The sequence below is a fragment of the Capricornis sumatraensis genome, chromosome 2 (genome assembly GCF_032405125.1).
Source record: "Capricornis sumatraensis isolate serow.1 chromosome 2, serow.2, whole genome shotgun sequence".
Taxonomy (NCBI): Eukaryota; Metazoa; Chordata; class Mammalia; order Artiodactyla; family Bovidae; genus Capricornis; species Capricornis sumatraensis.
The window spans coordinates 120,118,759-120,132,596 of record NC_091070.1 but is presented as its reverse complement, the minus strand read 5'-3'; the positions used below and the strand labels follow the sequence as shown (position 1 = coordinate 120,132,596).

Below are 13,838 nucleotides of genomic sequence, written 5' to 3'. Positions count from 1 at the left end.
AGTAAGGGATATTTGAGAACTCTGCACTTTCCACTTTTTTCACTATAGACCTGAAAGTGAAAGAAAGTGAAAGTGAAGTCGGTCAGTTGTGTCCGACTCTTTGCGACCCCATGGACTGTAGCCTATCAGGCTCCTCCATCCATGGGATTCTCCATGCAAGAGTACTGGAGTGGGTTGCCATTTCCTTCTCCAGGGGATCTTCCCGACCCACGGATTGAACCCGGGTCTCCCACATTCCAGGCAGACGCTTTAACCGCTGAGCCACCAGGGAAGCCCAATAGACCTGAAACTACTACTAAAAAAAAAAAAATCTATTAATTAAAACACACACAGACAGGAAGTGCAATGTGTGTAAGTTGGAGGTGGTGTGGTCTGCCTTGGGAGTTTAGAGTCTGTGAGATGAGGGGGTGACTTGAGTGTTCTGAGCTTCCTAGGGGGACAGAGCCACATATTTAAATATTAAATTAAGGTTAGTGATGACAGCCTCAAGACAGAAAGGTGATGAGAATGTGGGAGGGTGGAGGCTTTCTGGGGCCCCTTCCTGCTAATGTTGATGATGATGCCATGGTGGGGGTAGTCTTGTTAATGGCAATAGACTTTATGCTCTCCCACAATCTGCAAAATTTATTGAGATTTCTGGCCTATAAAACTGGAGAATATAGCAACCATATAGCACTTTTCTCCTTCCTTTTTCAAGTAATAACTAGTGCTTCAATCTGTTCTTAGTTTTATAGTTGATATTTAAGTATTCTGTTATGGGAGAGTAGCTGTTCCTACCAAGGAAATAGGTCTTGAAGTCTTCACTCTGTTGAGTACATGTATGTTTATATGAAGGCAAACGTTCCCAGGAGCCGTCTTCACATTTCTTCATAAACTGGTCAAAAAGGAGTTTTAAGTCCTTGCTCCAGCTGGGGTTGGGGAGAGCCCAGTCCTTACGAACGGCTTTCTCAGTAGAAAACAACCTCTAAAAGGAGAAAAAGAAGAGTAAAGGAAGGTACATCCTATTTCATAACATATTCTATTTTCTAAGACTATCTTATTGCTTTTCCTCTTCCCTAAAGCTTATTATTTTGAAGTGGAAACAAATTTCTAGCATCACCTGGTCCTCCCTCCTTAGGAGAAATGGGAGACTGAGAGGATAAATGATTTGCTCAAAGTCATCTAACTAGCTAGTGGCAGAGTTGGTATTAAGTCCAGGTCTGCAGAGCCCCTTCTTTTTCTCAAACCTTAATGAAGCACAGGTGAGCCAGAAATTGGTGATAAAGAAAGATGAAGGTCAGACAACTTTTCTCCATGTAAAAGGTGCTACCAGTGAGGAACACACAGGAAGCCAGAGCACAGGGGAGAGGTATTCATCTCAGATTGCGTAATCAGGGAGGGGGTCCTTTGACTTGAATCTTCACTAGATTCAATTAGACAAGCAGAAATCAGCCAGATAGAGTATTGTAGGCAAAGGAATATTGTGTGCAAAGGCAAGGAGACATGAAACAGTTCTGAGGGGCCTTACAACAACCATATGAAGTATGTACTAATTATATCCCCATTTTACAGATGATGAAACTAAGGGCTCAGGACTTACCTGGTGTCCAGTGGTTAAGAGTCTACCTTCTAATGCAGGGGACTTGGTTTGATCCATGGTTGGGGAACTAAGAACCTACATGCCGAGGGGCAACTATGATAGTGGACTGCAATGAGAAGCCCTGCAGTAGTGCGCTAGAACTAAGAGAAGCCCTATGTGCTGCCAAGACCAGTGCAGTCAACAAATAAGTAAATAAACAAAAGAAACAAGGCCTCAAGGAAGTTTGGCATTGTTTCAGTACAAGGGGAGGAGCAAGGGCCTGACTGTGAGACTGGTTTGAACTGTATCTGCAGTGCTGTTGGTGGGATTGTAAACAAGGGAGTGACAAGATCAGATTTGGTCATAATACGAAAGATAGTGAGAGTGATTTCAAGATTGGAATGAGAGGGCCTTGTCTGGAAGCTACTGGAATAACTCAGCTGAAAAATTATGAGTACATGAAGCACAGTTGGTGACTAATTGGATACAGGAGAGTGAGGGAAGGGGAAAAATACCAGAGCTAATCCCAGGTTTCTGAACTATGCAACAAAGTCGGTGAAAGAGCTAAATGTTCTTTCAGAAAGAGAACAGAAAGACAACACAAAGAAAGAGGAGGAGGAGGTTGGAGGAGAAAAGTTCTTGGCATCACAATAACCGCAGCTTCCACGACTGCTATTTCCCTGTAGCATTCAGCACTGCTGACACCACCCTTATGGCAGAAAGTGAAGAGGAGCTAAAAAGCCTCTTGATGAAAGTGAAAGAGGAGAGTGAAAAAGTTGGCTTAAAGCTCAACATTCAGAAAACGAAGATCATGGCATCTGGTCCCATCACTTCATGGCAAATAGATGGGGAAACAGTAGAGACAGTGTCAGACTTTATTTTTTTGGACTCCAAAATCACTGCAGATGGTGATTGCAGCCATGAAATTAAAAGACGCTTACTCCTTGGAAGAAAAGTTATGACCAACCTAGATAGTATATTCAAAAGCAGAGACATTACTTCGCCGACTAAGGTCCATCTAGTCAAGGCTATGGTTTTTCCTGTGGTCATGTATGGATGTGAGAGTTGGACTGTGAAGAAGGCTGAGCGCCAAAGAATTGATGCTTTTGAACTGTGGTGTTGGAGAAGACTCTTGAGAGTCCCTTGGACTGCAAGGAGATCCAACCAGTCCATTCTGAAGGGGATCAACCCTGGAATTTCTTTGGAAGGAATGATGCTAAAGCTGAAGCTCCAGTACTTTGGACACCTCATGTGAAGAGCTGACTCATTGGAAAAGACTCTGATGCTGGGAGAGATTGGGGGCAGGAGGAGAAGGGGATGACAGAGGATAAGATGGCTGGACGGCATCATGGACTCGATGGACGTGAGTCTGAGTGAACTCCGGGAGATGGTGATGGACAGGGAGGCCTGGCATGCTGTGATTCATGGGGTCACAAAGAGTCGGACACGACTGAGCGACTGAACTGAACTGAACTGAACTGAACCACACCAGTGCCCACACAGCAGGTGGAAAGGTACAGGGGCCCTGGTGAATGAGGGACAAAGTGTCGCCTAGGGAGCTGAACAAAGCAAATGTCCACAGGCACCACAAAGGAAAATCAGTTATTGTGACTTGTGCAGAAGTCCTAGAACATTAAGACTGCAGAAGCTATCACCTCTGTAGTATTCTACTTCCAGTCACCCTTACCAAGTCATTCAGATTCAAAGTATCTACAACACTCGGACTACACCCAGTGTACAGGGAGGTATACTTACTGTGATGGAATAACCAGACAAATAGGCTTCTGCTGACCTCAGGGTTGGGTCCTAATCAAATGGTAAGAATTTAGGGAGCCCGTCTTAAGAACTCTACGGAACTAAAAACTTCCTAGCTATAAAAAGCCTTGACTTCTTGAGGGGAAATATGAGTAAGACTGAGACTACTCCACTTCCCTAGCCCAATACTTGTACCTTTGTTTTTTTTTTTTTTTCCTATGGTTTTCAGCTCAAAAATTTTGGTAAGGAAAGAAAAGAAAAACAAACAAAAAGAACTTTAACCCATGTATTATCTCTTCATATTAATATAATGGTAAAATTTTGATATATTTCCTCCAAGTTTTTGTAACTTTTCTTAGTATACTTGTAATCTCAGTAAGAAATATAATTTTTCTTTTACCTCATCACTTAAAATGCTTTGGTGTTGACTTTCTCATGTCCTTAATCTGTTATCACCATTTTCAACAGCAGAAAAATAGTCCTTTAAAATGATATACTATACTTTACTCAACCATTTAAATTGTACATGTAAATTGTTTCCAATGTTTTGCTACTTTAAATGAAAAGGACCATTGGAACATTATGAATATGGTATTTTCTCTACTTTGGATTATTTTCTTAGAATTTAGTTCCAATTGTGTAGTTTTTAAAGTACATAAATTCTGGAAGTAACATAACAGACACAATTAGTCATAAATTAGTGTGTATTGACCAATACTTTTCAACTGAGAGATAGAATAGCATGTGTAAGCTTTGGAGTTGTGAATTTGGGTTTACCTCATCTATAGTTTTCCTTCAAAATAGGAAACTCTAGGTTTGATCAGTTCTAGCATCCTTTTATGGACCAGTGCAATAGAGATAATAGAAGACTTTTAGGAATTAGAATGACTCCCTTGATCCTGGGCTCTCCCACCTGACTTTTTAAAATATTTTTTTTAATTGGAGGATAATTACTTTATAATATTATGGTTTCTGCCCCAGATCAACATGAATCAGCCATAGGTATACATATGTTCCCTCTCTCTTGAACCGACCTTCTACTTCCCACCCCATCCCATCCCTCTAGGTTGTCACAGAGCATGGATTCAAGCTCCATGAATCTTAGAGCAAATTCTCACTATCTATTTTACATATGATAATATATATGTTGCAACGTTATTCTCAATTTGTCTCATCCTCTCCTTTCTCTACTGCATCTACAAGTTTGTTCTTTATGTCTGTGTCTCCTTGGCTGCCCTGCAAATAGGTTCATCAGTACCATCTTTCTAGATTCCATCTATATGTGTTATTACATATTTTTCTCTTTCTGACTTACTTCACTCTGTATAATAGGCTCTAGGTTCATCTACCTCATTAGAACTGACTCAAATACATTCCTTTTTATAGCTAAGAAATATTCCATTGTTACATGTACCACAGCTTCTTTATCCATTCATCTGTTGATGGACACCAAGGTTGCTTCCATGTCCTGATATTGTAAATGGTGCTGCAGTGAACATTAGAGTACATGTGTCTTTTTCAGTTATGGTTTTCTTCAGGGTATATGCCTGATTACTGGGTCATATGGTAGTTTTATTCCTAGTTTTTTTAGGGAACCTCCATACTGTTCTCCATAGTGTCTGTATCAATTCACATTCCATCAACAGTGCAAGAGTGTTCCTTTTCTCTATACCCTCTCTAGCATTTACTGTTTGTAGATTTTTTTTTGATGGCCATTCTGACCAGTGAAAGGTGATACCTCATTGTAATTTTGATTTGCATTTCTTCAATAATGAGCAATGTTGAGCATCTTTTCACATGTTTATTAGCCATTTGTATGTCTTCTTTGGAAAAATATCTCTTCAGGTCTTCTGCCCACTTTTTGATTGGATTGTTTGTTTTTCTGGTAAGGAGCTGCAATAGTTTTTTATATGTTTTAGAGATTAATCCTTTGTCAGTTGTTTCATTTGCCATTGTTTTCTTCCATTCTGAGGGCTGTCTTCTCACCTTGTTTATAGTTTCCTTCACGGTGCAAAAGCTTTTAAGTAGGTCCTATTTATTTTTGTTTTTATTTCCATTACTCTAGGAGGTGGGTCATAGAGGATCTTGCTGTGATTTGTGTCAGACAGTGTTCTGCCTATGCTTTCCTCTAAGAGTTTTATAGTTTCTAGTCTTACATATAGGTCTTTAATTCCTTTTGAATTTATTTTTGTGTATGGTGTTAGGAAGTATTTTAATTTCAGTGTTTTACATGTAGCTGTCCAGTTTTCCCGGCACCACTTATTGAAGATATTGTCTTTTCTCAATCGTATATTCTTGCCTCCTTTGTCAAAGATAAGGTGTCTATAGGTGGGTGGATTCATTTCTGGGCTTTCTATCTTGTTCCATTGCTCTATATTTGTTTTTGTTCCAATGCCATACTGTCCTGATGTAGCTTTGTTGTATAGTTTGAAGTCAGGAAGGTTGATTCCTCCAGTTTCATTTTTCAGTCTCAGGATTACTTTGGCTATTCAGGGTCTTTTGTGTTTCCATACAAATTGTAAAATTATTTTTCCTAGTTCTGTGAAAAATATCATTGGTAGTTTGATAGAATTGCATTGAATTTATAGATTGCTTCAGGTAGCATAGTCATTTTCACAATACTGAATCTTCCAATCCAAGAACATGATATATCTCTCCATCTGTTTGTGTCATCTTTGATTTTTTTTCATCACTGTTTGATAGTTTTCTGCATACTGGTCTTTTATCTCTTTAGGTAGATTTTCCTAGATATTTTATTCTTTTAGTTGCAATGGTGAATAGGATTGTTTCCTTAATTTATCTTTCTGATTTTTCATTGTTAGTGTATAGGAATGCAAGGGAGTTCTTCTGTGTGTTAATTTTATATCCTGCAATATTACTATATTCATTTATTAGCTCTAGTAATTTTCTGGTGGCATCCTTATGCCTTTCTATGTATAGTCTCATTTCATCTGCAAATAATAAGAGTTTTACTTCTGTTTTTTCTAACCTGGATTTCTTTTATTTCTTTTTCTTCTCTGATTGAGAAGCAGCCAGGACTTCCCAAACTATGCTGAATAATAGTAGCAAGAGTGGGCACCCTTGTCTGGTTCCTGATTTTAGAGGAAATGTTTTCAGGTTTCACTGTTGAGAATAATGTTTACTCTGGGTTTGTCGTATATGGCCTTTATTATGTTGAATATTTTCCTTCCATGCCTACTTTCTGGAGAATATTTTTTTTATGATAAATGAATGTTAAATTTTATCAAAAGCTTTCTCATCATCTGTTGAGATGATCATATGGTTTTTATCTTTCAATCTGTTAATATGATGTATCACATTGATTTGTATATACTGAAGAATCCTTGCATCCCTGGAATAAAGCCCACTTGACCATAATGTATGAACTTTTAAATGTGTTGTTCAATTCTGTTTAAAATTTTTGCATCAAAGTTCATCAATGATATTGGCCTGTAATTTTCTTTTTTGGTAGCATCTTTGTCTGATTTTGGTATCAGGGTGATAGTGGCCTCATAGAATGAGTTTAGGAGTTTCTCCTGTCTGATTTTAACTTTGAAGTCTGAGGGGATTCAGCTAAATGTAACAAACTTTTTTTTTTCCCCGTTTTAGGGCCAAACTGTATGGTATGTGGAATCTTAGTTCCCCAACCAGGGATGGAATCTATGTCCCCTGCAGTGGAAGTGTGGAATCTTAGCCACTGGACTGACAGGAAAGTCCTGCAACAAACTTTTTTGAGCCCTACTATATGCTCTGGTTCTGGGCCAGGTACAGGTAACATAAAGAGAGAAAACTTAGACCCAGTCCTCGAGTGCTTGTAGCCTTGAGTGTGAAAAATGCTACAACAGAAGTAGATACAGACACAGAAGAAGTGACTTTTAGGGAAAACTTCAAAAAGATGAGAACTGATACAGATGTTTTCTAAAGCATGAAAAGTTCACTAAAGAAACAACAGGCAGGCTGCTCCAAGCAAAGGCAGATTAATATGCGGAACTGCTAGGATTTCAGCCTTTATGGCTAAAAGGTACAAAGAGAACAGCAGCAAGATGGGGATGGCAAAACAAAAGAGGAGTGACACTATAGTGGCTCTTTGGCTTTAACGAAAGCTTAGATTTCATCTTCTAGGTTAATGTTTCAAAAGGTCAATAGGAAAGACAATTTTAGGTGGCATAACAACAATAACACGTGTATTTTTAAATGAATATTATAAAAGGACATAAATAGTGCATCACACTTTGATTTCGTAAGTGTTATTGCCTAGGATGAAGCTGTTTAAAGGAAAGGAGTCTTTAAAGACTCATGAAAAGTACATGCCAACTGAGTGGCAAAGTACTTTTTTTTCCATTATGGAGTGCCTTGGGGAGTTTTAAGCAAAGCAGTAACATGAACTGAGGTTTTAGAAAGCTCCCTCTGATGTAAAGGATAAATTGTAAGGTGAGAAGCAATGGTAAGGAAACCAGTTAAAAGACTGTTGCAGAGATCCAGGGGAAATATGGTCAGAAACTGAACTAGAAAGGAATGAAAAAGATTTAAGAGATATCTAGGATATTGGGACCAAGGGTTGTAGAGACTGACTGATCATGGGGGAAGAGAAAGTAGAAGAGTTTTGGATAATTCCTGACTTATGATTTGAAGACTGGAGTGGACAGAGGAAAAGAAAGAGGAGGTTTTTGTTAATGTTTGTGTGAATGTCAGGAGGTGGAAAGTAGGAGTGGAACCATTAATTTTAGTTTGGGGAATGTTGAGTTTGGGACCACAGATGAACACTATGATATTGTGAGAAATAAAAATAATGAAAGTTTCAGTTCTAGGAGATGAGAACTAAGTGATACTTGGAAGTAAAGGCACCTATAAATTCACAGCACAGACTGTGCATGAGGGATAAATGTCAGGGATAATCACTACTATAATCACTACTTGTTGACAAGCTACAAAAATACAAAGAAAACATTGTGTGATGTGATTCTTATGGTCCAGGAACGAAAGATACCTCATGATGTTGTCCTTGGTGCAGCCAGTCAATTTTTTAAAACTTAATGCTCACAACTCCCATGCTTGAATCAAAGACCTTTGAAATAGAACTCAAAGATGCTGCACCTGAGGTTATCAAATAACTTGTGGAATTTGCTTATACCATGAGAATTTCTGTGAATAGCAACAATGTTCAGTCTTTGTTAGATGCAGCAAACTAGTACCAGACTGAACCTGTGAAGAAAATTTAATTTCTTTTTTTGACTGTGCGGGGTCTTTGTTGCTACATGTGGGCTTTCTCTAGTTGCAGCTAGTGGGGGATACTCTTTAGCTGAGGTAAGCAGGGCTTCTCATTGCGATGGCTTCTCTTGTTGCAGAGCATGGGATCCAGGGTGCTTGGGCTTTAATAGTTGTGGCCTGTGGGTTCAGAACTTGTAGATTGTGGACTCTAGAGCATGGGCTCAGTTACCCCACGGCATGTGGAATCATCCCTGAGTAGGGGTCAAACCCATGTCCCCTTCATTGGCAGGCAGATTCTTAACCACTGGACCCCAGGGAGGTTTGTGTGTTGATTTTTTGAAAGAACAAGCTGATGCCTCAAACTGTCTCAGTTTAAGTGTACTAGCAGAGTGTCTAGACTGTCCTGAATTGAAAGGAACAGCAGATGACTTTATTCATCAGCATTTTGTTGAACTGTTTAAAACTGATGAACGTCTGCAACTTGATGCCAAGCGAGTTACACATCTCCTCACCCAGGACACTCTGACTGTGAGAGCAGAGGATCAGGCTTCCCTGATGGCTCAAACAGTAAAGAATCCACCTGCAATGCTGGAGGCCTAGGTTGGATCCCTGGGTTGGGAAGACCCCTTGGAGAAGGGCATGGCAACTCACTCCAGTATTCTTGCCTGGAGAATTCCATGGACAGAGGAGCCTGGCCTGTTACAGTCCATGGGGTCGCAAAGAGTCGGACACAACTGAGTGACTAAGCACACAGCACACAGTCTGGTGGTTAAAATACGGTGAACCTAATCGCCAGCCATTTATGGCTGACATCCTTGTTATGGGCTTCCCTGGTAGCTCAGCTGGTAAAGAATCCGCCTGCAATGCAGGAGACCCCAGTTCTATTCCTGGGTCGGGAAGATCTGCTGGGGAAGGGATAGGCTACTCACTCCAGTATTCTGGCCTGGAGAATTCCATGGACTGTACAGTCCATGGGGTTGCAAAGAGTAGGACACAACTGAGTGACTTTCACTTTTTCTTGTCAAAGTCAGGTTTCCACTTATAACAAAGAATTTAAGTAAAACAGTACAAACTGAACCACTTATTCAAGATAATCCTGAATGCCTTAAGATTGTGATAAATGGAATGAAGTATCATTTCCTGTCTCTAGAAAATTGAGAAGAACTGGCAGAAGGCAAAAGGCCCAGAAGAAGGAAACATGACTATTGAATAGCCCTATTTGGAGGCTCCCAACCAGTCTTGTAGATATTTTTTAACCCAAAGTTGAAAAGAGAAGCATGTTCTGCATAAGCCTAGGAATGAGCCTATAACTTCAAAATACTCTTTTGATGTCTTTGCTCTTATAAATGGCCCATACTTAATGCTCTTCTGTATACTCAACCCCAAGTTTTTAGACTTCTAGTGAAAAATTTAAGTAATCGAGGAAATAAATATCAATAAAAACATCCTCATTTCATCAATTATTACTTATTCCCTACAGCTAATATCATTAGAATCCTATTACAATACTAATTAATATTTCTATTAAAAGTATCACCATTGGACTTCCCTGGTGGTACAGTGGATAAGAATCTGCCTGTCAATGCAGGGGACATGGGTTTGATCCCTGGTCCAGAAAGATCCCACATGCTGCTAAGCAACTAAGCCAGTGCATCACAACTACTAAGCCCATGCTAGAGCCTGGGAGCCACAACTACTGAGCCTGTGTGCTGCAGTGACTGAAGCCTACACACACTAGAGCCTGTGCTTCACAACAAAAGAAGCCACTGCAATGAGAAGCATGTGCTCTGCAACCAAGAGTAGCCCCCGCTCACTACAACTAGGAAAAAGCCCCAAGAAAGCCTGGGCACAGCAACAAAGACCCCGTGCAACCAAAATAAACAAACAAATAAATAAAAAGGTACCAGCCTCTCCTTTCTTTTTGCTAAAAACTTCATCTTGAAATTTTTCACTGTTTACTATTACTTGAATATTTTAATACGTTACTTGTCTTTATTATTTTTACTATTAAAATAATTGGGGAAGCTAATTTTATTGTAAATTATTATTAGTTACCTTGAATCTTCCAAGGTAAATATTATTTCATTATTCAATTCAAGTAGACTGCTTAATAATAAGTACTGTATAGCAATTGTTTCAACATTCTTAAACTTAACATTTTCAGAGATGTTCAAATGGTTTTAACTATCATGAATGGAATCCATTTGTGCGTGTCCTATAAGGGCCTAAAATGATTATTTTCACCTATCTGATCTCCTTCAGAAAGGGCAATCTAAGCAGTACAATTTAATTTAATTATCTAGAATTAAGTCAATATCCTTATAAACTATTATTTTTAGATATTCCTTAGATATAGCTGGCGAGAGGCAGCAAATATTTGTATTAATTGGTGAGTGGAATTTCAAGATGAAGTTTTTAGCAAAAAGAAAGGAGAGGCTGGTACCTTTTTATTTATTTGTTTGTTTATGATAAGAAAGAAAATCTTATTTTTTCTAGTAGATAAATCTTGGATTGCTATACTGAAGTGAAATGTTATTGTTCTTGTCTTTGTCCTCTCAGGAAGCCTGCTGAGTCTCCTCTCCCCCACCTGTACCTGTTTTTAAAGTTTTCAAGTGCTTAAAGATAACTTAAAAATAACTAAAAGATAATTTATCTGAATCCAGTGCTCTGTTCTCTTAGTATTGGTGTTTTCAAACTGTAACATGGGAGTGACTTATGATACTAATGCCTAAATGCCTAAGTTGAAAAAATAAATAAAAACAAGGTACAACAGCTTTTAGTTCATGCTCAAAACAGAGTTGTTCCCTCCTCTATGGACCCTTAGTACTTCCCATAGTACATTTATTTAAAAATTTTGCACTTTCATTTCTTTCTCCCAAATTAGACTTGAGCTCTCTGAAAGGGTTGTTTCTTATTCATCTTTACAGCATTAGAAACCAATATCTGGCATACTGTTAGTGCTTGATTAATATTAATTGAATATATCAATGAATCAAAACATAGGGATACAAGAACAGGCAATATTTATTTATTGAGAGTCTCTTGGTCAGCAAGGAGATTAAACCAGTCAATACTAAAGGAAATTAACCCTGAATAGTCATTAGAAGGACTGATGCTGAAGCTGAAGTTCCAATACTTTGGCCACCTGATGCAAAAGTCAAGTCATTGGAAAAGACCCTGATCCTGGGAAAGATTCAGGAGGAGAAGGGGGCAACAGAGTACAAGATGGTTGGATGGCATCATTGAGTCAATGGACATGAGTCTGAGCAAACCGAGAGAGATTGTGAAGGACAAGGAAGCCTGGTGTGCTACAGTCCATGGGGTCCCAAAGAGTCAGATACGACAGGGACTGAACAACAAAAACAATGGGAAAGTACTAAGAGTACATAGAGGAGGAAACAGTTCTCCAACAGGCAATATTTATTTAGGGCATCCCTGGTGGCTCAGGGGTAAAGAAGCCAATGCAGGAGATGCAGGTCCATCCCTGGATAAGGAAGATCAGGAGAAGGAAATGGCAACTCACTCCGGTATTCTTGCCTGGGAAATCCCATGGCCAGAGGAGCCTGGCGGGCTACAGTCCATGGGGTCACAGGACTTAGAGACTTAACAACAACAATATTTATTTAATACTAACGCCAGACGTTTCTTTGGAAGGAATGATGCTAAAGCTGAAACTCTAGTGCTTTGGCTACCTCATTCGAAGAGGTGACTCACTGGAAAAGACTCTGATGCTGGGAGGGATTGGGGGCAGGAGGAGAAGGGGATGACAGAGGATGAGATGGCTGGATGGCATCACTGACTCGATGGACGTGGGTCTGAGTGAACTCCGGGAGTTGGTGATGGACAGGGAGGCCTGGCGTGCTGCGATTCATGGCGTCGCAAAGAGTCGGACACGACTGAGCGACTGAACTGAACTGAACTGAACTGAACTGAATGCCAGACACCGCTGTTACATAGCCTTATCTCATGTAAACCTTGTAACAAGTATTAAACCTGAGGAAACTGATCCTCCTGAGGGTATAAGGTAACGGTTATTTGCCAGACTGCTTAGGTTCAAATTCCAACTCTACCACGTGTTTTCTTAAGCACGTGACCTTCCTTAAGTCATAACCCTTCTTTATTAGTGGTAGTGGTATACTTTTACTTGCTGACGCGATTCAAGCATCCTGCACACTGCCTCAAAACCCTGTCACCCTCCTGTCCAGTTTCTTACGGCTTGACTCTCGAGACTGAAAGATCCGGTGACCTTGTTAATACTGATACCCTTTGGAGCTAATGTTAGCTTTCATTCTGAGGCTGAGGAAAGGGATAAACAGCTGAACATTACCCCTTATTCGGAGAAGGCAATGGCAACCCACTCCAGTACTCTTGCCTGGAAAATCCCATGGATGGAGGAGCCTGGTAGGCTGCAGTCCATGGGGATGGCTAAGAGTCGGGCACGACTGAGCGACTTCACTTTCCCTTTTCACTTTCATGCATTGGAGAAGGAAATGGCAACTCACTCCAGTATTCTTGCCTGGAGAATCCCAGGCACAGAAGAGCCTAGTGGGCTGCTGTCTATGTGGTCGCACAGAGTCGGACACGACTGAAGTGACTTAGCAGCAGTAGCAGCAGCATACCCCTTATCACAGGCTAAGTTCCTGACGAAAAAGTTCTACCCTTCTGCCCATTTTCGCTGCCGGGCTAACCGGGACTCACCCGCGCGGGTTGCAGATCCGTCGATAGCCGGGGCGCGCCTTGCAGCCGGCCGCGCAGGGCCCAGAGCGAGCGAAGTCCCGCGGTGCAGCTCCTCAGCATGGCTCTCAGAAGTGAGGGAGCTGGCTCGCGCCAGCTGAGGTAAAAGCTGACTCACTCACGCAGCTACCCATCCTCCTGCTCTTCTTCTTTAACTGAGGCGAGGTGAGGGCGGGGCCTGGCGCGCCGGTGGGAGGGCACACGAGTCTCGGAGGGGCAGTGGGAGGGAGGGGCCTGAAGGCAGGCGCAGCGTCGGGTAAAGCCTTTAGCTGTCCTTCCGCGCCTGAACCTTTGCTGGGGAAACTGTCAAGACTTGTGAAGGCCACTGGACCGAGGGGCGAGCGGCAACAGCGGCCGCGCGGCCTGGGGAGGGCGAGGACGCCAGATGTGCGGGTCCGCGACTGTGGCTCAGCCCCCAAGCCCCGGCACCTAAGCGCTGCTGGTGAGGATTCCCTGGTCTTTTCCCATCTCTTGCTAGAGGGCCAAATTCTGTGCTGTTTCCTAATAGTTCTCCCTCCCGCCGCTGGTGGCGCTAGTGGTAAAGAGCCCGCCTGCCAATGCAGGAAACGTAAGAGACGCAGGT

At 41.1% G+C, this 13,838-nt stretch overlaps 1 protein-coding gene across 1 annotated transcript in view; it reads right to left on the bottom strand.

Moving 5' to 3' along the window:
- THEM4 (thioesterase superfamily member 4) overlaps positions 1-13,387 on the bottom strand; it is a 47,579-nt gene extending 34,192 nt beyond the window's left edge. Inside the window, exons 1-2 of the mRNA XM_068965441.1 lie at positions 13,220-13,387; positions 778-964 (exon numbers count right to left, since the gene is read on the bottom strand). Coding sequence (XP_068821542.1) covers positions 778-964; positions 13,220-13,318 — 286 coding nt within the window. The 5' untranslated portion in view covers positions 13,319-13,387. The remainder of the gene's footprint in view (positions 1-777; positions 965-13,219) is intronic.
- Between the last annotated feature and the right edge of the window lie 451 nt (positions 13,388-13,838).